Raw genomic sequence first — 24,793 nt, 5'->3', positions numbered from 1 at the left:
GCAACCTGGGAGTCAGAGATGCTTTCAGGGGTCTTCACCATGTTGTTCCCATGTTTTTTTCAGCACTGTATGGATGTGTCTGATGATGTCTCACATACCACATGGCCTGATAAGGTAGTAAAATGTTCAAATGACATTTCTCGATGAATGCATGCATTTTGAGTGCAGTTTGAGTGTTTTATTTTTTTAAAAATATCCTGTTATCATAGGCAGTTTGTACAAAAACCTTTCAATTGTAATCTAATAGTTATTTGACTGGAAAATTACAATGACTGCAATTCATATAGGGAATTTGGGAAAATCTGAGAAAATATTATTTGCATAATAATTTGGAACACAGTGTAACCTGGGCTTGATGTCAGCTGGCATTATAAGCTGGCATCAACCCCAGCCCTATTACCCCACTGCCACCGCTACAGGGCAGTGGGAAGAGCGAGGCTAAGTGCCAGAATTGGCACATCCTATGGATGCGCCATTTCTGGGGCGGCTGACAGCTGGTGTTTCTAGCCTGGGAGGGGGCCAATATTCATGGTACCCTTCCTGGGCTATTAATATCAGCTCCCAGCTGTCTGCCTAGCCTTTGCTAGCTATTACAATAGGGGGGACCCCACGTCATTTTTTTGGGGGGGTCCCCCATTTTAATAGCTAGTAAAGGCTAGGTATTCAGCTGGGGGCTGATATTAGTAGCCTGGGAAGCTCCGTGGGTATTACCCCCTTCCCAGGCTTCAAACATCTGCCCCAGCCGTCTGCTTAACCTCCGCTAGAGCCTAAAATTAAGGGGAACCCCACGCCAATTTTTTTTTCAATAAATCCTTTATTTTAACACTAAATGACAAGTACAGTCATCAACACTATCACTATACTTATTATATATGTGACTGACATGTTTCTATCTATCTAATCTATGTGTGATGCTCTATTCTCTCTATTCTAAATTGTCGGGTACCGATGCTGAATTGCCGGCCGGCTTTTTTAAAGAGACGGTGCACGAAAACACTATTATTTTTTTTTATAAATCCTTTACACTAAATGACAAGTACAGTAAGCAACACTGTCACTGTACTTATATATGTGACTGACATGTTTCTATCTATCTAATCTATGTGTGATGCTCTATTCTTTCTTTTGTAAATTGTCGGGTACCAGTGTATGCCGCTGCTGAATTGCCGGCTGGCTTTTTTAAACAGACGGTGCATGAAAACACTATTATTTTTTTTTAATAAATTCTTTAACACTAAATGACAAGTACAGTAAGCGGAGTGCTGCCATCTAGCTTGTCATCCTTCAGAGACACTGCAGAGCGCAGGCATTATGAGAACTTCCGATTCCGGTATTTGATATTCTAAAAGTATCGGAACTCAGTAACGGAACTCCGATACCGCGAATATTAGTCGATACCCGATATTTCAGTATCGGAATGCTCAACACTACTCACCACACATCTAGATAAGTTCCCTGAGGGGTCTAGTTTCCAAAATGGTGTCACTTGTGGTTCCTGTGAAGCACCTGAAGGGTTAATAAAGTTCTTGAATGTGGTTTTGAGCACCTTGAGGGGTGCAGTTTTTAGAATGGTGTCACTTTTGGGTATTTTCTGTCATAAAGGCCCCTCAAAGTCACTTCAAATGTGATGTGTTCCCTAAAAGAAGATTTTGTAAATTTTGTTGGAAAAATTAGAAATCGCTGGTTAACTTTTAACCCTTATTACTTAATAACAAACAAAAAAATGTTGGTTCCAAAATTGTGCTGATGTAAAGTGGACATGTGGGAAATGTGATTTATTAACTATTTTGTGTGACATATCTCTATAATTTAAAGGCATGAAAATTCAAAGTTTGAAATTTTTGCCAAAGTTCCATTTTTTCCCAAATAAACACCAATCACATCATATAAATTTTGCCACAATCATGAAGTACAATATGTCACGAATAAACAATCTCAGAATCAATGGGATCGGTTGAAGCGTTCCAGAGTTATTACCTCATAAAGTGACAGTGGTCAGAATTGTAAAAATTGGCAGAGGGTAAAGGGGTTAAAGATAAGAAAAAGGGACCCAATTACCATGGCGAACTTTCACAAAGATCACTCACCAGCCTGATGTTTAAAAAGGGTACCGGATTCAGGGGCTGGATCAAATCACATAACTATTCTCCTCTGCAGACGGTGGATTCACGACCAAGTCAGCTTCTCTGGCTGGTCTGTTGCTTCTGCCGCTTGTGAGACTGCCGCTGCTGCATTCACTCTGATGCCGGTGCTGCCGTTGATGCTCCTCTATATCACCTGGGGAAGGAGAGCCGGAGCAAACCCACTCTTTTGGTAGTCGGATATTATTTTAAATGAGGGACCAGCCACATCAACTCCTCCTCCTGTGCATGCCTCCACTGCAATACAACAGTTCTGGGTCCGAAGTCTTGGGCGCGCTAGTCATCAGGCCGTGCTTGCATCCGCACGAGTCCCACTGGACCGACGGAGGAACTTCCAGGACACAATTGTCACGCTGTCTCTGCGTACAGGAGGTCAGGAGCCTAAGCTGACCCTAAGCTGGGGCCCTGACTAATCCCTCTACCTGGAGGTACTGTTAAAGGTACAGAGGTCCAGGCCGCCAGCGTAACCCCTACCTCCTGAGGATCCCTGCACCTAAGTAATCTAGTCCTGAGAAGGACCCCGATCACAACAATAGGGGACAGGAAATAATATGCCAACACTCAGTACTTAGACGAACGAGACAGTACAAGGGTAAAACAAAAACCACCTTGCATACAAAAACTACACAACTACAATAGAGGGAACACCAACGGGAAAGGAGATAAATGATAAAGCGAGGAAGGGAAAAACCCACACCATATACACTTAGCTCAGAACTCCAAAACACCACGATCCGCTCTGTTTGTCTGTATGAAATGCTTTCACCGACACTTCCCTAACAGACAGGCAGGCATTTGAAGGAGTCCCACTACAGCAGCATTGATTGCAGCTGGGCGAGGCTGGACCTCGTCTAGCACAGAGAGAGAGAGAGAGTTAACTCCCTCACTGCCGAAAAACACAAAGCACCAAAAACTCAGCTGCGAGAAGTCAGGCTGTGTAATCGTGACAATCTTCGTGGCGACACACCCGTGACGATACATACATAATTACAGTTTTTTTCCTGTATGACTTCTCTCATGTCTAACAAGATATGATTTCTTTACAAAAGATTTCCCACACAGTGAACATGAATACGGCTTCTCTCCTGTGTGAGTTCTCCTATGTTTACGAACTTTTGATTTCTGTGTAAAGCATTTTCCACACTGTAAACATGAAAATGGTTTCTCCCCGGTGTGAATTCTTTGATGCTTAACAAGATTTGATTTATCTCTAAAACATTTCCCACATTCTGAACATGAATACGGTGTCTCTTCTGTGTGAATTCTCTGGTGTCTAACAAGAAGCGATTTCTCCCGAAAACATTTCCCACATTCTGAACATAAATACGGCTTCTCTCCTGTGTGAATTCTCTGATGTGTAATAAGATTCCCTTTATCTATGAAGGACTTCTCACATTCCGTACATGAATATGGCTTCTCTCCTGTGTGAATTCTCTGATGTGTAACAAGACTAAATTTACTTGTAAAGCATTTCCCACATTCTGAGCATGAATACGGCTTCTCTCCTGTGTGAATTCTCTCATGTATAACACATTTTGATTTACTTGTAAAGCATTTCCCACATTCTGAACATGAATATGGCTTCTCATCTGTATGAATTGTTTGATGTCTAATAAGACTCCCTTTATCTGTGAAGGACTTTTCACATTCCAAACATGAAAATGGCTTCTCTCCTGTGTGAATTCTCTCATGTATAACACATTTTGATTTACTTGTAAAGCATTTCCCACATTCTGAACATGAATACGGCTTCTCTCCTGTGTGAATTCTCTCATGTATAACACATTTTGATTTACTTGTAAAGCATTTCCCACATTCTGAACATGAATATGGCTTCTCTCCTGTATGAATTCTCTGATGTGTAATAAGATTCCCTTTATCTGTGAAGGACTTCTCACATTCCGAACATGAATATGGCTTTTCTCCTGTGTGAATTCTCTCATGTGCAACTAATTTTGATTTATATGTAAAGAATTTCCCACATTCTGAACAGGAGTATGGCTTTTCTCCTTTGTGCTTTCTTTGTGTCTGAGCTGAGCTTTTAGTAAATTGCTTGTCACACTGAAATCTTTTATCCACTTTGTCACCTGGAATTGTGGTAACAATGTGAGATTGCTCAGGAGATGATTCCTCATGAATAGGAGGATTATAAGAAAGTGAAGTGCTGTGAAGTCCAGGAGGTGCAGGAAGGGTGATGAGGTTACCTCCATTAGAGTGCTTCCTGATATCTTCTCTTTTACACTTTAGTGATGAACCGTTATTCTCACCAGGATTTCCTGTAAGGAGGAAAGATAGAAAAAAAAATCACATTTACAACACAAAAGGGATTTCTGAATGTATTTTATGGATCTCACAATGAAGACCCTCGTCAGTGAAAGTACCAGTAATAAGGAAGACAACTACATGCGTTAACTGGTGACACTGGCACAAGTCAGTGGTTGCAGAGATTAAATAGCAAATAGACAGCTCTTAAAGGGAACTTGTCATCAGGATTTACCCCTTAATGTACCACCAGCGCCATTTCGCTCTCTCAAGCTTCCCACCTCGCCCTTAGTGTAGAAAAGTGTCCACACTTGCTGCAGCAAAACAAACCTACTTCTCATCTCTCATATCCTCCCTGTCTCACAACACTAAACAGCTATTCAGTACTTTCAATTCTCTGCTCTGTCCCCCAGCGTCTCCCTCTCTCATCTCACCCGAAGACTTTGCCTCATTATTCAAGCAGAAGATTGACACCAGCAAAGCTTTTGCCTGCAGTCCCCACAGCCTCCCCTCATATCTACTCAATCCTCCTCCTCCAAAACCAGCTTGTCCGCCATCACGGAAGATCAACTTTCCTTTTTACTCTCCAAATCACATTTCACCACCTGTGAACTTGACCCAATCCCGTTCCACCTCATCCCTAACCTCACCATAGTCTTCATCCCAAACCTAACCCATCTCGTCAACCTGTTACTAACAAGTAGTATCTTCCCCTCATGCTTCAAACATGCCTCGATCACACCCATCCTCAAAAAGCCCTCCCTTGACCCATCCCCTGTGTGTAGCTATCGCCCCATATCACTTATCACCTATGCCTCAAAACTACTGGAACAACACGTCCATTCTGAACTGTCCTCCCACCTCTCTTCCTGCTCCCTCTTTGACCGCTTACAATCTGGCTTCCGACCGCACCACTCCAGTGAAACGTCCCTGACTAAAGTCATCAACGACCTACTAACCGCCAAATCCAAAAGACACTACTCTGTCCTCCTCCTCCTGCACCTGTCACCTGCCTTCGACACAGTGGACCATTCCCTCTTACTACAGACTCTCTCATCTCTCGGCATCACAGACTTGGCATTATCTTGCATCTCCTCATACCTAACAGGCTGGACATTCAGTGTCTCCCACTCACACACCACCTCCTCATCTCGCCCCCTATCTGTCGGTGTCCCCCAAGGCTCAGTTCTCGGACCCCTGCTCTCCTCCATCTACACCTTCGGCCTGGGACAGCTCATAGAGTCTCATGGCTTTCAGTATCACCTCTATGCTGATGACACACAGATCTACCTCTCTGGACACGATATCTCCTCCCTACTAACCAGAATCCCACAATGTCTGTCCGCTATTTCATCTTTCTTCTCTGCTAGATTTCTAAAACTTAACATGGACAAAATAGAATTCATCATCTTTCCCCCATCACGCTCAACCCCCATCTGACCTATCCATCAAAGGCAATGGCTGCTCACTCTCCCCAGTGCCGCATGCTCGCTGCCTCGGGGTTACCTTTGACTCTGATCTCTCCTTCAAACCACATATCCAAGCCCTTTCCACTTCCTGCCGACTCCAACTCAAAAATATCTCCCGGATCCGCACATTCCTCAACCATGAATCTGCAAAAACACTAGTGCATGCCCTCATCATCTCCTGCCTCGCCTACTGCAACCTCCTGCACTGTGGCCTCCCCTCTAACACTCTCGCACAACTCCAATCTATCCTAAACTCTGCTTCCCCGACAAATCCACCTGTCCCCCACTATTCCCCGGCCTCTCCTCTCTGTCAATCACTGCACTGGCTCCCCATAGCCAAGAGACTCCAGTTCAAAACCCTAACCTTGGCAAACAAAGCCATCCACAACCTGCCTCCTTCGTACATCTGTGACCTAGTCTACCGGTACTTACCTGCCCACAACCTTCGATCCTCACCAGATCTCCTTCTCTACTCCCCTCTTATCTCCTGTTCCCAAAATCGCATACAAGATTTCTCCCGTGCATCTCCCCCGTCGCTGGAACGCTCTACCCCAACACATCAGACTCGCTTACCGTGGAAACCTTCAAAAGGAACCTGAAGACCCATCTCTTCAGACAAGCCTACAACCTGCAGTAACCACAGCTCCACTCCACCGCTGCACGACCAGCTCTACCTTCACCTACTGTATCCTCACCCATCCCTTGTAGACTGTGAGCCCTTGCGGGCAGGGTCCTCTCTCCACTTGTACCAGTCGGTGACTCGTTTTTGTTCAAATTATTGTACTTATTGTTTGCTATGTACACCCCTTTTCACATGTTAAGCGCCATGGAATTAATGGTGCTATAATAATATGGCAGCAGGGACTTGTGTAAGGAAAATATGGACATAAAGGATGGAAGGAATGTTGAAGGTAAAGGAAAATGTAATATGTGCTTCCTAAATCATGAAGAAGAGGTGTGAAGGCGGCCCCGGTATTCTTCGGAGCACAGCCGGACTCTACAGGAGCAGCCGCGCCATCACCGGACACTTCTGCTGTGATGTGGACAGCGGATAAAGCTTCACTGCACTGGAGACTCCACACGATACCACACACCGGTCATCATCACATGCCGGTCACACTGGTCATCATCATCACACACCGGTCATCATCATCACACGCCGGTCATTATTACACACCTGTGGAAACATCTACAGGAATCTCCTCCTTCCCGTCACTCACACACGGCTGATCCCCCCTCGTCATCGCTTCTTCTTCTGTCTCGTCCTTCACTTTATTCTTAGTCGGATCTTCCTCCTGATATATCAGATGTAACAATCAGCACAATACAAGAAACCACCAAAATCTGTGACATCTATGACCTCGATCAGAAATGTCCCCCCATATACAGATCCGGGTACAGGGCTCAGCACCGTCTACCTGATGATCCTCCGGGATGTTGTGATTCTCCTCTGGACAGTCCTGGGGATACAGAGGACGGGGACATCTCTCTGGTGGATTTCTCCTCCTGGATCCATCTGTGGAGACACAGAGACTGAATACATGACCTGCCGTGTATCTGTCTATATATGAGACTCGTCTCTCAGAACCGGTAATTTTATGTTTATGTATCTGGGAATAAATTACATTGTTGTGGTCCTCACCACCGGTACCGAGGACCCAGCACATTGTGGCCTCAAGTATAAAGTGATAATCAGCGCGGCCAAAGCCTAATACTCTCTGCTCTGCACTCGGAGGATGAGGACCCCGAGGAGAGGGACAGAGAAGACCCTCGTCAGTCAGATGAAGGAGTCGTACTAAGAAACACAAGTTCTCCAAGTTTCCACCAGGGATGGAGCCACAGAGGAGCTGGAGAAAGCTCCACATTGCCATCCATCGGTTTCTTCTCTCCTAATTCACTGTATGGAGATTGGGGGAAGGACGGTGACCATTTACCAGTGATTGTATTTTGAGAGCTCATGATGTCACCATGAGGACACGGCCTCCCTCCTGGACAGGATCCTCTGGGATCACTCTAAGAGGAAAGAACCTGCCGTCCTCCTATTAAAAGAAGAGTTATCGAGTTTTCATTTTTCTTTAACCCTTTCACTACCATTGACTTATAGGTACGTCCTGGAGATCATGTGAGTACAGGAGCTATTCCGGCGCAATCAACGCCGGGAGCTTAGCTTATGTAATTGTCGAGCCCCAGCTATCAATGCCAGGAGCGGTGCCAGTACTTGCCTCCAGCTGCTTATCCCCAAAATGCCACAATTAACATTGATCGCAACATTTAGGAGACTTCCGTTCGGTGCCACGGGACATCATAACGAAGGCCCGATGGTCATCATGGCAACCCAAGTGTCACACAAGGTGTGGGAAAGACTAAATGCAACACAAAGGGAAGAGGGAAAGGGAGCCCAGACTCTAGGGAAAAGGGGGAGTGGAGACCTCCTAGGCTGGTCTAGTGTCACCCTGTCTCCACTAATGACCCTATATTGGCTCTTCACCAATCGCCGCACGCGTGCCTAGCCCTGTCTTTCCCTGGCATATGGCTAAGGCTAGGGAAGGGAGGAGATGAGCACTAGTCGATCCCCACTGAACACTAAAGACAACAAGGGAGGACAAACGAGGAAATTGCTTAGCTTTAGACGAATCCAGACACATGCACACACGTCCTCAAGCTCCAGAGAGCAAGAAGTACTACTCTTGCTAAAGCCTTCACAAGGAGTAATTAACATCGCCGGCACCTCCCTCTGATACACAGAGGCCGGGGTGTTAATTAGCTAGAGGAAGGTAGCCACTGTGTCCTAGAGACAGCCTCTAAGAAGGTGTCTGGAATGCCAAACGTAGAGATCTCCTGCAACCAACTGCAGGGCGATGGTGTAATGGGTGTGTCAGAAGTGACAGACAGAGTTCACCATGACAACCTCGGGGTATGCCAGCAATGGTGGCCTGTTTAGAACATGCCAGGAGCATGGTCTAAGTGGCTTCTGTCAGTGCAGCACAGACAGGTATAATGCACTGCAGTGCAGTATACTAGCGATCAGGGTAATACTGTATAAGTTAAAGTAAAAAAAAGTTAATAAAAAAAAAAGTTTAAAAAAATATTTTTTTTAAAAAATCACTTAATAAATAAAATAGGAAAAAAAAAACAATAAGTAGGTACCGTATTTTTCGAACCATAACACAAACTTTTTTCCCCCCAAATTTTGGAGGAAAATGGGGAGTGCGTCTTATGGTCCGAAAGTAACTTACCGGTGGTGGAGTGGGATCGCAGCAGCAGGAGGCAGCAGCAGAAGAGGAGGAGGTGAGGAGGGCTGGTATCTTCCTGGGGGTTACTGGGTCCAGTGGCTTGCTGTGAGCGGCTTCCGGTGCGTGTGGTCATCTTTCTGAAGGTGTGATCTACAGGAAAATGGAGCATGCGCACTGCCACGCCAGCGGACATTTTCCTGTAGATCACAGCTTCAGAAAGATTGCCGCGCACACCGGAAGCCGCTCACGCCGCTCTGCCACGCCACTCACAGCAAGTCACCGGCCCTGGTACCAGGCCCCAACCCACCATGTCCGGGCCCCAAGCTCCAGGTCAACAGTGCCAGGCATCCAGGCCCCCAGCGCCAGTCATCAAGGCCCCAGCCTCAGGCCACCAGCGCCAGGCACCCAGGCTTCCAGCGCCAGGCACCCAGGCCCCCAGTGCTAGGCCCCCAGCCCACCAGTGCTACGCACCCAGACCCCAAACCCTCAGCGCCAGCCACCAGGCCCCCAGCCCACCAGCATCTTATAGTCCGAAAAATACGGTATATTTATGTAAAACCAAGAACAAATAAAGTACACATATTTGGCATCTCTGTGTTCAGAAGAACTGACTTATAAAACGATCACACTAGTTAACCCCTTGAGTGAACACAGTAAAAAAAAAAAAAAGTTGTAAAAAAAAGTTGCTTTTTCATCATATTGGTAAACAAAAAGTGGAATAAAATCGAAAAGAGGAATGTAAATAAAAATGTTATCGCTGAAAAAGTCATCTTGTCCCACAAAAAAACAAGCCGTCAAACAGCTCCATCAGCGGAAAAATAAAAAAGTTATAGATCTCAGCATATAGCGATGCAAAAACAATTTTTTTTTCTACAATATAGTTTTTACTGTGTAAAATCACCAAAACATAAAAAAAATGATATAAATCTGGTATCACTGTAAACATACTGACCAGAAGAATAGTCATATAATCACTTATACCACGCGAACAACGGCATAAAAAAATAAAATACATAAAACCAATTCTTCACCTGCTGCTGATTTGTTCATTCTGCCTCCCAAGATCGCAGTATGGCTCGGCTCACATCTATCCTGTGCTCTGCGCTGAGCACTCAATAATAATTTTTATTCATATAGCGCCAACATATTCCGCAGCATTTTACAATTAAGTAGGGACATGTACAGACAATAAAAAGAATACAATGCAACACATTTCAATATTTACAGGAGGAGTGAGGGCCCTGCTCACAAGCTTACAAACTATATGGAAATTGGAGAACACAATAGGTAGAACATGGTCATCAGCCAGGTTCTGCAGTTTCCATGTGCTATTGGGTACATGGAGGATGTGGAGACAGATTGAATAGGCAGGTTAATCGTAATAAATTAAGATTAACATTTAGGAGGGGACAGGGGAGAGTTAGGTTGATGAGTTGACATGATAGGCCTGTCTAAACAGATGTGTTTTTAAGGCACACTTAAAAATATGGGGGCTAGATATTAGTTGGATCGCTTGGGGCAGTGCATTCCAGAAAACTGGCGCAGCACAAGAGAAGTCTTGGAAACGGAGGTTCGAGGTTCAGATTATGGAGGATCAAAAAATGAAGGATATAGGTGATAGAAAATAGCATTGTCGACGATTTTAAAACACAAATACCACTGAGCGAATATTTAAATAGATATTCCCTCAGTGGTATTTGCATTTTAAAATAGTCGACAGCGCCAATTTCTACCACCCATATCCTCCATTTTTAATGTCTGATTTCGGGCGGGATCCAGCGGGTGGTGCAGCAGCCGACCAGAGTGCACATTCTACCAGGCTCAGTGTTGTGCCTGAGATGCACAACTTACTCAGGCAAGTAATTACCACCGCTGACCCTTCAATTGTCCTGTATGATCTGAGCAAGGTGCGCTTCTGTTTCTGTCTTTTTCATGTGGATTATGGAGGATTTTAGTCTTAGATCATCTGCAGAATGAAGGGCTCACGGGAAACGTGATAGACAGAAGTGAGGGACGAGATATAGAGGTAGAGGCGTTGGTGAAGCGGCCTGATAGAAATACGACCTTGACTGCCGCATTCAGGATGGATTGGAGAGGAGAGAGTGGGTTAGAGGGAGACCGAGATTTTTCAGTTTCAAAGGTGAGAAAAGGTCGGATTCTGGAAATGTTTTTAAGTTGCAGGTGACACAAGCTAGTCAGTGATTGTATATGGGGAATAAAGGAAAGTTATGTGCCAAATATGACCCCAAGACAGCGAGCTTGCTGCTTGGGAGTTATGGTTGAACCACCCAAGGAAACTTTCTCTATCACTACCAACTCTCTGGAGAAACTGAGTGTATTTAAGGATACAGCAAGGGTGTGGTAATTAATAGCAGAAGGTGAGTATCACAGCTGGGTCCTAAAGGTATAATCCCCAACCAAGGTGAGGATCAAAGCTGGGTCCTAGAGAGAGAGGGATAATGAAAGGATCAGGAAGATGCTTGCAAGTCCAAAGCAGCGACCTTCTACAGCTGGACCCCGTATGACTGTCTGTTAAACCTGACACACCCATGACAGTTATAGACGGCAGAAAGACAATAACTGATATTTTGTATTAGAGTGGGGGTGATGTCAGGTGAAGCGGTGTATAGTTGGGTGTCATCAGCATAGAGATAATGCTGATGGCTTGTCCAATAGGGGCAGTACACAAGGAGAAAAGGAGAGGGCCTAGGGCTAAGCCTTGAGGAACCCCAATAGTAAGGGGAAGATTAGAGGAAGAAGAGCCGGCAAAATATACCATGAAGAAGCGGTCAGAGAGATAGGAGGAGAACCAGGAGTGAACGGTGTCCTTGAGGGCTAGTTAGGAGGAGCATAGTTAGGAGGAGCTGATTATCCACATTGTCAAATGCGGCAAAGAGATCTAGGAGAAACAGCAGGGAGTACTGACCATTAGATTTTGCTGTTAGTAGGTCATTAGAGACTTTAGTAAGTGCACTTTCAGTAGAGTGTGAAGAGCGGAAACCAGAGTGTAAAAGGTCGAGAAGAGAGTTATCTGAGATATAGTGGATGAGACGGGAGTGGACCAAGCGTTCCAGGAATTTTGAAATGAAAGGAAGACTAAAGACCGGTCTGTAGCTAGCAGCGCAGTTCTGGTCCAAGGATGGCTTTTCAAATAAAAGGGGTTATGATGGCATGTTTGAATGAAGAAGGGAAGATACTCGAAGAGAGAGAGGTTAAATATTTTAGTTAGGTGAATAGTAACAGCTGGGGAAAGGGACTGAAGGAGATGTGAGGGAATAGGGTCACTATTGCAGGTTCTAGGGCAAGAAGAAGCAAGGAGTCTGGTCACTTCTTCTGTGTCAGACTCAAAAGATGGCAAGTGAACTTGAGGTGTGGGAGGGAAGGGGATCCAGACTCTGAGGGGTGTGTGCAAAGATGTCTTGACAGATATGATTGATTTTTTGTAGGAAGTGGCCAGATCGTCAAACCTTAGGTTGGTGACAGGGGTTTGTACTTTAGGGCTCAAGAGGAATTTGAAGGTTTCAAAGAGTCGTTTTGGATTTCTTACACCAAGGTTTCCATGTAAATTTCTGAAATAAGTGATTTAGACGGAACTCCCTGGCAGAACATTCTCTATAATGATGCAGATGGAGGCACTGTGGACACCATCTAGCAGCCTATGATCCAGTGGTGTCCTTCTTTTTAGGCATGCCTAAAGGCACCATTGGCCATAGTTTTGTGCACCACTGGAAAAAAAAAAAAAGGACACCTCTGAACAGAGGTCAGACAGAGTCCATAGTAACTCTGCTGCCTCATTATAGGGAATGGATCCCTCTGGGTTTTCATCTCAATCTTGTCACTTGGAGATTTAGGTGGAAACCCTAATGTAAGTGATCAGTGGAGAGCACAAGATAAAGGTGATCCAAAATACTATGTAAAATGTTCCCAATAAAAGCTTCAACTAAGTCCACAAAAAAAAGCAAATCCCCACTCAGGTCAGTCATCTGTTACTGGAAATATAGGATGCTTCCACATTACTGGTTGTACAAAGGCTGTGGAAAAGCAAAATGGCTCCTTGCCCCCCCAACGCCTCCCCAAAAAGAAATCTAGCGGATTTTGCGCTCCCAAATCCAAATGTCCCCCTTCCTTTTAGCCCTAGTGTGCCTAAACCACATATAGCGCCACATGTTTGGCATTTCTGTAGTGATGAGTGCCTGCCTAATTTAAGGGTGCATGTCTCCAGAAGCACGAGCTGGGCACAATGTAAGGTCACTACAATATACTTGGTCATTACAATGGCAATTTGCAATTTTCAATCAGCAAGATCCGCTCATACTTGTTTCAGGAAAAGACCCATGGAGTTAAAATCATCTCTAATCCTGTAGATAAATTCCCAAAGGGGTATAATTCCCAAAACGAGGTCACTTGAGGGGGATTCTGCTCTTCTAGCACTTAGGGGCTCTGTATATGGAGTCCACATACTATCCTAGGAAAATCTGCGCTCCAGAAGGCAAACAGTGCTCCGTCCCTCCCAAGTATCGCCGTATGGCTAAGCAGTACTGTACAGCCACATTTGGGAAACACCACTATAAGCGCTCAGCGTAGAGCGCAGGATAAATGTGAGCAGAGCCTTACTGCGACCTTTGGGAGACATAATAAACAAATCAACAGCAGGTGAAGAATTGGTTTTATTTATTCTTTACGCCGTTCCTTGTGCTGTATAAGTGATTAGACAACTTTATTCTTCAGGCCAGTGCAATTACAGCGATAACAGATTTATATCGGGTTTTTAGGTTTGGCTGCTGTGACACTAAAAGACGTTTTTTTTTTTATGCGAAAAATAGTTACTGCATCGCCATATTTTGACAGCTATAATGTTTCCATATTTTGACCGATAGAGTTACGTGACGGCTTGTTTTATAAGGGACAAGTTGACGTTTTTATTGGTACTATTTTCGGGCACATGACTTTTTTAATTGGTTTCTATTCTAATTTTTGTGAGGCAAAATGAACAAAAAACAGGATTGTTTCTTTTGTTTTGCATGCTGCTCCACGTGTGGTAAAATTGATAAGGCAGCTTTATTTTTCGGGTTAGTACGATTACTGCGATACCACATTTATATTTTTTTATGTTTTAGCGTTTTTATGCAATAAAAACCTTTTATAGAAAAAATAATTATTTTTGCATCACTTTATTCTGAGAGCTATAACTTTTTTATTTTTCGGCTGATGGAGCTGGATGGCGGCTTGTTTTTCGCAGAACAAGATGATGTTTTCAACGAAACCATTTTAATTTACATTCGTCTTTTTGATCGCGTTTTATGATGAAAAAGCATTGTTTTTTTTTTTTTTTTTATGGTGTTAACTAAAGAGGTTAATTAGTGGGACAGTTTTATAGATTAGTGTAACTACCGGGGGGGGGGGGGGGGGGGAGAGGGGGCCGTGTTCTGAGGGAGCCCACCCGGAGCTACGCTATTGTAACTGTAGCGGCATGCAGCATACGCCGCTACAGTTACACTCCGGACAGAGCAGGGAGACCCGATGTCTCTGCACTGCCTGGCGGCTGCTGTGGGGCCCTAGAGCATCGGGCCCCCCCCCCCCCGCACGTCTCAACACAACCGCAAGCTCAGTGATGGGAGAGGGAGCGTCCTCTGTGTCTGACGTTACTGACGTCATCAATTGGTGCCCGACCCGCGGTTCTGATGATGTGTGCCGTCGCTCGGAGCAGCGGGGGAACAAGGAGGAGAGAGAGGCGAGTACTGTGCTTACTTATTTATTTTTTCTTATTGGGGGGGGGGGTTATGCTACAGACTGCCTGTGGGGGTGATTATGCTACAGGCTGCCTGTGGGGGGGGGGATTATGCTACAGGCTGCCTGTGGGGGGGGGGGGGGGGGATTATGCTACAGACTGCCTGTGGGGGGGGGGTTTATGCTACAGGCCGCCTGTGGGGGGGTTTATGCTACAGGCTGCCTGTGGGGGGGGGGATTATGCTACAGGCTGCCTGTGGGGGGGGGGGGGGGATTATGCTACAGACTGCCTGTGGGGGGGGGGTTTATGCTACAGGCCGCCTGTGGGGGGGGATTATGCTACAGGCTGCCTGTGGGGGGGGGGTTTATGCTACAGGCCGCCTGTGGGGGGGTTTATGCTACAGGCTGCCTGTGGGGGGGGGGGTTTATGCTACAGGCTGCCTGTGGGGGGGGATTATGCTACAGGCTGCCTGTGGGGGGGGGGGGATTATGCTACAGGCTGCCTGTGGGGGGGGCGTTTATGCTACAGGCTGCCTGTGGGGGGGGATTATGCTACAGGCTGCCTGTGGGGGGGGGATTACGCTACAGGCTGCCTGGGGGGGGGGGGTTTATGCTACAGGCTGCCTGTGGGGGGGGGGGGATTACGCTACAGGCTGCCTGGGGGGGGGGGGTTATGCTACAGGCTGCCTGTGGGGGGGTTTATGCTACAGGCTGCCTGTGGGGGGGGGGATTAAGCTACAGGCTGCCTGTGGGGGGGATTATGCTACAGGCTGCCTGTGGGGGGGGGATTATGCTACAGGCTGCCTGTGGGGGGGGGATTATGCTACAGGCTGCCTGTGGGGGGGGGATTGTGCTACAGGCTGCCTGTGGGGGGGGGATTACGCTACAGGCTGCCTGGGGGGGGGGGGGGGGTTATGCTACAGGCTGCCTGTGGGGGGGTTTATGCTACAGGCTGCCTGTGGGGGGGGATTAAGCTACAGGCTGCCTGTGGGGGGGATTATGCTACAGGCTGCCTGTGGGGGGGGGATTATGCTACAGGCTGCCTGTGGGGGGGGGATTATGCTACAGGCTGCCTGTGGGGGGGGGGATTGTGCTACAGGCTGCCTGTGGGGGGGGATTATGCTACAGGCTGCCTGTGGGGGGGGATTATGCTACAGGCTGCCTGTGGGGGGGATTATGCTACAGGCTGCCTGTGGGGGGGGGGGGATTATGCTACAGGCTGCCTGTGGGGGGGGATTATGCTACAGGCTGCCTGTGGGGGGGGGGATTATTCTACAGGCTGCCTGTGGGGGGGGGATTACGCTACAGGCAGCCTGTGGGGGGGGGGATTACGCTACAGGCAGCCTGTGGGGGGGGGATTATGCTATAGGCTGCCTGTGGGGGGGATTATGAAACAGACTACCTATGGGGGGGTGAGGGGATAATGCTACAGACTGCCTATGGGGTTGAGAGGATTATGCTACAGACTGCCTATGGGGGGGGTGAGGGGATTATGCTACAGACTGCCTGTTGTGGGGGAGATTATGCTACCGGCTGCCTGTGGGGGGGGGATTATGCTACAGGCTGCCTGTGGGGGGGGGATTATGCTACAGGCTGCCTGTGGGGGGGGGGGATTATGCTACAGACTGCCTGTGGGGGGGGGGGGTTTATGCTACAGGCTGCCTGTGGGGGGGGATTATGCTACCGGCTGCCTGTGGGGGGGGGATTATGCTACAGGCTGCCTGAGGGGGGGGGGGGATTATGCTACAGGCTGCCTGTGGGGGGGGGGGGGATTATGCTACAGACTGCCTGTGGGGGGGGGGTTTATGCTACAGGCTGCCTGTGGGGGGGGATTATGCTACAGGCTGCCTGTGGGGGGGGGATTACGCTACAGGCTGCCTGTGGGGGGGGGGGATTTATGCTACAGGCTGCCTGTGGGGGGGTTTATGCTACAGGCTGCCTGTGGGGGGGGGATTAAGCTACAGGCTGCCTGTGGGGGGGATTATGCTACAGGCTGCCTGTGGGGGGGGGGATTATGCTACAGGCTGCCTGTGGGGGGGGGGATTATGCTACAGGCTGCCTGTGGGGGGGGGGGATTATGCTACAGGCTGCCTGTGGGGGGGGATTATGCTACAGGATGCCTGTGGGGGGGGGGATTATGCTACAGGCTGCCTGTGGGGGGGATTATGCTACAGGCTGCCTGTGGGGGGGGGGGGGGGATTATGCTACAGGCTGCCTGTGGGGGGGGATTATGCTACAGGCTGCCTGTGGGGGGGGGGGATTATTCTACAGGCTGCCTGTGGGGGGGGGGATTACGCTACAGGCAGCCTGTGGGGGGGGGGGATTACGCTACAGGCAGCCTGTGGGGGGGGATTATGCTATAGGCTGCCTGTGGGGGGGATTATGATACAGACTACCTATGGGGGGGTGAGGGGATAATGCTACAGACTGCCTATGGGGTTGAGAGGATTATGCTACAGACTGCCTATGGGGGGGGGTGAGGGGATTATGCTACAGACTGCCTGTGGGGGGGGGGATTATGCTACCGGCTGCCCGTTGGGGGGGGATTATGCTACAGGCTGCCTGTGGGGGGGGATTATGCTACAGGCTGCCTGTGGGGGGGGGATTATGCTATAGGCTGCCTGTGGGGGGGGGGATTATGCTACAGGCTGCCTGTGGGGGGGGGGATTATGCTACAGACTGCATATGGGGGGGGGGTGAGGGGATAATGCTACAGACTGCCTATGGGGGTGAGGGGATTATGCTACAGACTGCATATGGGGGGGGGGTGAGAGGATTATGCTACAGACTGCCTATGGGGGGGATTATGCTACAGGCTGCCTGTGGGGGGGGGGGATTATGCTACAGGCTGCCTGTGGGGGGGGGATTATGCTACAGGCTGCCTGTGGGGAGGGGATTATTCTACAGGCTGCCTGTGGGGGGGGGGATTACGCTACAGGCAGCCTGTGGGGGGGGGGATTACGCTACAGGCAGCCTGTGGGGGGGGATTATGCTATAGGCTGCCTGTGGGGGGGATTATGATACAGACTACCTATGGGGGGGTGAGGGGATAATGCTACAGACTGCCTATGGGGTTGAGAGGATTATGCTACAGACTGCCTATGGGGGGGGTGAGGGGATTATGCTACAGACTGCCTCTGGGGGGGGAGATTATGCTACCGGCTGCCCGTTGGGGGGGGATTATGCTACAGGCTGCCTGTGGGGGGGGGATTATGCTACAGGCTGCCTGTGGGGGGGGGATTATGCTATAGGCTGCCTGTGGGGGGGGGGATTATGCTACAGACTATCTATGGGGGGGGGGTGAGGGGATAATGCTACAGACTGCCTATGGGGGTGAGGGGATTATGCTACAGACTGCATATGGGGGGGGGTGAGAGGATTATGCTACAGACTGCCTATGGGGGGGTGAGGGGATTATGCTACAGACTGCCTATGGGGGGGATTATGCTACAGACTGCCTATGGGGGGGTGAGGGGATTATGATACAGACTGCCTATGGGGGGGGGGGTGAGGGGATTATGCTACAGACTGCCTATGGGGGGGGGGGTGAGGGGATTATGCTACAGACTGCCTATGGGGGGGTGAGGGGATTATGCTACAGACTGCCTATGGAGGGGTGGGGGGGATTATGCTACAAACTGCCTATGGAGGGGTGGGGGGGATTATGCTACAAACTGCCTATGGAGGGGTGGGGGGATTATTCTACAGACTTCCTATGGAGGGGTGGGGGGATTATGCTACAAACTGTCTATGGAGGAGTGTGGGGATTATTCTACAGACTGCCTATAGGGGAAATTATGCTACAGACTGCATATGGGGGGAATTATACTACAGACTGCCTATGGGGGGTGAGGGTATTATGCTACAGACTGCCTATGGGGGGCTGAGGGGATTATGCTACAGATTGCCTATGGGGGGGGTGAGGGAGATTATGCAACAGACTGCCTATGGGGCGTGGGGGGGGGTCATGCTACAGACTGCTTATGGGGTGTGTGGGGCGTTATGCTACAGACTGTCTATGGGGGGTGGGGTGATTATGCTACAGACTGCCTATGGGGGGTGGGGGGAATATGCTACAGACTGCCTATGGGGGGTGGGGGGATTATGCTACAGACTGACTACGGAGGGGTGGGAGGGATTATGCTACAGACTGCCTATTGTGGGTGAGGGGGGGGATTATGCTACAGACTGCCTATGGGGGGTGAGGGGATTATGCTACAGGCTGCCTAGGGGGGTGGGGGGATTATGCTACAGACTGCCTATGGGGGGTGGGGGGGGGGGGGTTATGCTACAGACTGAGTACGGAGGGGTGGGAGGGATTATGCTACAGACTGCCTATAGGGAGTGCATTATACTATATTGAGTACTATATGGAGGTTATTTATACAGTTTGGGGATTTCAGTTAGGATCATACAGTGTGGGAGATAATGTGGGGTCTTTACACAGTGTGGGGGCCATCATACTGTGTGGGAGATAATGTGGGGTCTTTGTATAGTGTGGGGGCCATCATACTGTGTGGGAGATAATGTGGGGTCTTTGCACAGTGTGAGGCCATCATACTGTGTGGGAGATAATGTGGGGTCTTTGTATAGTGTGGGGGCCATCATACAGTGTGGGAGATAATGTGGGGTCTTTGTATAGTGTGGGGGCCATCATACTGTGTGGGAGATAATGTGGGGTCTTTGTATAGTGTGGGGGCCATCATACTGTGTGGGAGATAATGTGGGGTCTTTGCACAGTGTGAGGCCATCATACTGTGTGGGAGATAATGTGGGGTCTTTGTATAGTGTGGGGGCCATCATACAGTGTGGGAGATAATGTGGGGTCTTTGTATAGTGTGGGGGCCATCATACTGTGTGGGAGATAATGTGGGGTCTTTACACAGTGTGGGGGCCATCATACAGTGTGGGAGATAATGTGGGGTCTTTACACAGTGTGGGGGCCATCATACTGTGTGGGAGATAATGTGGGGTCTTTGTATAGTGTGGGGGCCATCATACAGTGTGGGAGATAATGTGGGGTCTTTGCACAGTGTGGGGGCCATCATACTGTGTGGGAGATAATGTGGGGTCTTTACACAGTGTGGAGGCCATCATACAGTGTGGGAGATAATGTGGGGTCTTTACACAGTGTGGGGGCCATCATACTGTGTGGGAGATAATGTGGGGTCTTTACACAGTGTGGAGGCCATCATACAGTGTGGGGGATAATGTGGGGTCTTTACACAGTGTGGGGGCCATCATACAGTGTGGGAGATAATGTGGGGTCTTTGCACAGTGTGGGGGCCATCATACTGTGTGGGAGATAATGTGGGGTCTTTACACAGTGTGGAGGCCATCATACAGTGTGGGGGATAATGTGGGGTCTTTACACAGTGTGGGGGCCATCATACAGTGTGGGAGATAATGTGGGGTCTTTGTACAGTGTGGAGGCCATCATACAGTGTGGGAGACATCAGCTTGGAGGCTACGAAGGGGTCAGTATAATGTGTGTGTGTGGGGGTACTATACAGTGAGGGGGCATCATACTGGGTATAGGGGAGCTGTACATGGGGGGGGGAGACTCAGGACATTATTAAATCTTAAGTGGGCACTTATTATAGGGGAACTCAGGTTATTATGACTGTCAGAGGGGCACAGAGAGGGCACTATTACTTTCTAGGGGGCACAATGCTTTCTAGGACACTTGCACACGGCATTGCTTTATTCTAGAGCTTTGTTTCACCATCTAGAGGGCGCACAGCAGGTGCAGTAATAGGGACACATACGGCAGCGGCTCAGTATTGGGGTATCAGCAGGATGAGGGGTTTGTGCAGGTTGGGAATAGATGGGGACGGGGCCTGAAATGTGAGGAGTCAGATGTGTCTTTGTTGTGATCTCACCTGAGACTCTGAGTCCTGGATGGAGAAGTCGTCGTGTCGGTCTGGGCCAGATCGAAAAGACGGGAAAAGTGAACAATTTAATCAGAAAGAACGTCAGCTGTAAGTCACTATATATAACTGTGCGGTGATCTCTATATGTTCTGCAGGACTGGCATCTATCAATATATGTCACCATATGGCGGTAATATCAGTGCTAGTCTTTGTATAGAGATTATATTCAGTAACAGTGCGGTCATCTGCTGAGGTTCCCCTACATCCACTATCTGGGTGCGCCACCATAGCTGTAATCAGGGTTACCTGGTTAGGGGCCCACTCAGAAGTGTCGCCCCACCTGAACCAAAACCCTACCTACGCCTCTGGTCGGTTCATTTCGGACAAGGCAATAACACGTGTAGTTTTTTGTGTTCTTTTTTCATAAAAATATTTGTTTATGGGTACAATTTATTTATTCTTTTTATAGTTTTAGAGAAAAAAAAAACTATAGTTTTTTTTTACTTTGTCCCATTATGGAACTTTCACTTTTTTTCAGCCTGATCGCTTGTAAAGTATAGGAATGCAGGAGCAATCCTATCGTGTACAAACTGTCAGCGCTGCACTGACAGGCAAACTAGCTACACTCCTGCTCATCGTTATTGCCATCCATAAAGGTTAAGTACATAATGCGGAATATCTCCTAAAGGGTCATTCTCTTGATGGAAGGTGAACCTCCATCCCAGTCTCAAATTACTGACAGAAACAGGTTTTGCTCAAGAATATCCCTGTATTTTGCACCATCCATCTTCCCCTCGATTTGACTATTTTCCCTGTCCCGGCTGCCGAAAAACATCCCCACAGCAGGATGCTGCCACCACTATATTTCACTGTGGGGATGGTGTTCTTGGAGTGATAAGCTGTTTTTCTTGATATTAATATAATTCTCCGTACTCTTATTTTATTTCTGCAAATTAAAAACGGATATCACTAACACTCTGACGTCTGCTCCCCTAATGCACGCTACCTCCCCACCTATAAAGCTACGAGGTACGAACTACTCTTATTCTTTTTTTGTCGCTACTCTAAAAACGTCCCTTGGTACAGACTGTTATCAGCAATACAGATCAAAGCACTGCGGCAGTGGGAAGCGCACACGAAAATGTTGATAAGAAAAAAGTGCGCCAAAATCTTAGCACGGATGCTCAGCGTAGAATGCAATTGGGGTTGGGGGGAGGCACACATATAAAAGGCGGCAGAAAAAACGTGCCAAAAATGCAATTGGGGAGTGGGATGGGTGCGGACCTGGAACAGGGATTGGGAACTGCTGCTGTGATCACAGAAAAGTCACACAGCACAGCAGCGCTAAAAGGGTTAACAGAGGTGACGCTGCGATCCCCCCATCTATTTTCACTGCTTTGATTGGTGCCGTCTCAGACATTACCAATCTCAGCTCGCCTTATTGTTTTTATTATTTTTCTTTATTGCCAACAAGCTGTGATTGGCTGCTCAGAGATTACTGACCAATCACAGCAATCGTTGACGGTGGACATTGTGCAGGAGGCTGTGCAGCTCCCCATATTGATGTACAGGGATGGCCTGCTGTCAGAGCTAGTGGCCATGTTGACTTTGTCACTGCGAGATTCACCGTGTTGACAGGAACATGTACGGTGCATGTCATTAAGGGGTTAAGGAAGACTTAAGCTTATTATTATTACCCTTGTGCTGCCCGATGTCCCTGAAGAGTCAACACCTGCGTCATCATCCCACTAATAGAGTGGACCGCTGGACATTTTGCTGTCGTTGAGCCCTTGAGGCGAGAACACCCCGTCCCGCGCATTCTGACGGCATGTTATAAGGCTCTTTAACCCCTTCCTGATATCTGGTGCTCATGCATGGAGGATGCCGGGTGAGTGTCTGTGGAGCGAGCTCTGATTGATGACATTTAACCACTTCACTGCTGCTGACAGCCTGACAGTCCCATGTAAGTGGTTGGGTGTCCTATTCTCCTGCCAATAAGGCACTTGATCACAGGGTCTCAACAACAATTTGCCATGACTGCCGGGGGCCTGTAGAAGACCCCTGTCTCTACAACAAGGTTTTCCTATGAAGCCCGGTAATTATAAGATCACAAGTTCAAGTCCCCATTATTTTTTCTTTGTAAAAAACAGAATTCATCCTGCAAAACAACACAAGACCTCAAACATCTGTGGATGGAAAATAACAAATGTTATGTCTTATGGAAGAAGATGAGGAAAAAAATGCAAAAATGGAAATTTGCCCCATCAGGATGAGAATGAAACATTGACTCCTAGGATTGCAGCCTCCTGTAGGTGGCGCTAGAGACGCCGTTCTCTACATCTGGGAAGAGAATTTGCAGATTTTATTTCCCATGGGGCATTGCATGGCCTATAACTCTCTGTACTCAGAATCTTCGCTCTCCTCCAGGAGACACATTCCCCCTATAGAGAGGAGTGCGCGGTGATCCGACCTTCTCCTACAGTACGGAAAGTTCTGTGCTTCTCCTCCTGCAGAGCGAGGGGTGAATAGACGCAGGGGCCGAGAACTGCTGGAGCCTCCATGTCAGGCTCTGGTGGGTGAACAGACGCGGGGGCCGAGAACTGCTGGAGCCTCCATGTCCGGCTCTGGTGGGTGATCGGCTCCACCACGCTCCATCTTTATGTCAGGACTCGTGTTTCGGGGTCTGAGGGACGGTCCGGTGCCGATATTTATCCAGGACTTTGTGCTCAGTACGGAGAAAGTGATTTGTCACAAAGAAGAAGAATGAAAGGAGGAGACCAAGGAAGGTCACACAAGTGTCAGCCAAGAGGGAGGAGCCGGACGCCCGACCACGACTGATGACGACATTGAGCCGCCACCGATTCTGAGGGACGGACGAGCGACAGCGGATTAAGGGGAAAATCATCAGTAAATTAACCCCGACTCTGCTGAGTAACGATCCACGACAGACTCAGATACCGAAAGATCTCACAGGAGAGAACGGACAGAAGCGCTGGGACATCTGCAGACAAAATGTGACCGATGCTCTAAGGAAGGTGAAAGATTCTGAAAGAAGCCGCCGAGGACGAAGACTCAAGACTGATGAAGACGACAGCGGAGAAACCGCGACTCACAGATCAGAAGAGAATAATCAGGGAATGAAAGCTGTGAGAAAATGTAGAGAAAACCAGAGCAAGTCTGGAGAAAAATCATCTATTATAGGACGAGGCCGAGAGACGTCATCACATCCCCCGGAGCCAACAAGAGTCTCCTCTCACCTGGTGATGTCAGAGGCCGGAGCTCCTCCATCACCACCTCCTGGTACCGATCCTGGTGTCCTTCTAGATACTCCCACTCCTCCATGGAGAGATAGACAGCGACGTCCTGACACCTTATAGGAACCTGACAACAACGACACCGTCATCACCCAGAATCCTCCAGTGCTGTCCTGTATAATGTCCCAGCAGCCACCTCTCCGGTCATCACCCAGAATCCTCCAGTGCTGTCCTGTATAATGTCCCAGCAGTCACCTCTCCGGTCATCACCCAGAATCCTCCAGTGCTGTCCTGTATAATGTCCCAGCAGTCACCTCTCCGGTCATCACCCAGAATCCTCCAGTGCCGTCCTGTATAATGTCCCAGCAGTCACCTCTCCGGTCATCACCCAGAATCATTCAGTGCTGTCCTGTATAATGTCCCAGCAGTCACCTCTCCGCTTATCACCCAGAATCCTCCAGTGCCGTCCTGTATAATGTCCCAGCAGTCACCTCTCTGGTCATCACCCAGAATCCTCCAGTGCCGTCCTGTATAATGTCCCAGCAGTCACCTCTGCGCTCATCACCCAGAATCCTCCAGTGCTGTCCTGTATAATGTCCCAGCAGTCACCTCTCCGGTCATCACCCAGAATCCTCCAGTACTGTCCTGTATAATGTCCCAGCAGTCACCTCTCCGCTCATCACAAAGAATCCTCCAGTGCTGTCCTGTATAATGTCCCAGCAGTCACCTCTCCGCTCATCACCCAGAATCCTCCAGTGCTGTACTGTATAATGTCCCAGCAAGTCACCTCTCCGCTCATCACCCAGAATCCTCCAGTGCTGTCCTGTATAATGT

At 48.4% G+C, this 24,793-nt stretch overlaps 1 protein-coding gene across 1 annotated transcript; it reads right to left on the bottom strand.

Annotated features, from left to right (window-relative positions):
* Window positions 1-762: 762 nt before the first annotated feature.
* Window positions 763-7,166, bottom strand: LOC141272588 (uncharacterized). The gene is made up of 2 exons (XM_073683480.1): window positions 7,050-7,166; window positions 763-4,417 (listed from the first exon to the last, which is right to left on the bottom strand). The coding sequence occupies exons 1-2, from the start codon at window positions 7,114-7,116 to the stop codon at window positions 3,129-3,131; spliced, it is 1,356 nt and encodes a 451-aa protein (XP_073539581.1). The 5' UTR covers window positions 7,117-7,166; the 3' UTR covers window positions 763-3,128.
* Window positions 7,167-24,793: the final 17,627 nt, after the last annotated feature.

This window comes from Phyllobates terribilis, unplaced genomic scaffold (genome assembly GCF_046119375.1).
Source record: "Phyllobates terribilis strain yellow unplaced genomic scaffold, ASM4611937v1 Scaffold_1__5_contigs__length_1240528914, whole genome shotgun sequence".
Classification (NCBI taxonomy): Eukaryota; Metazoa; Chordata; class Amphibia; order Anura; family Dendrobatidae; genus Phyllobates; species Phyllobates terribilis.
The sequence above is the reverse complement of the archived record's forward strand: the minus strand, read 5'-3'. Positions and strand labels throughout refer to the sequence as shown.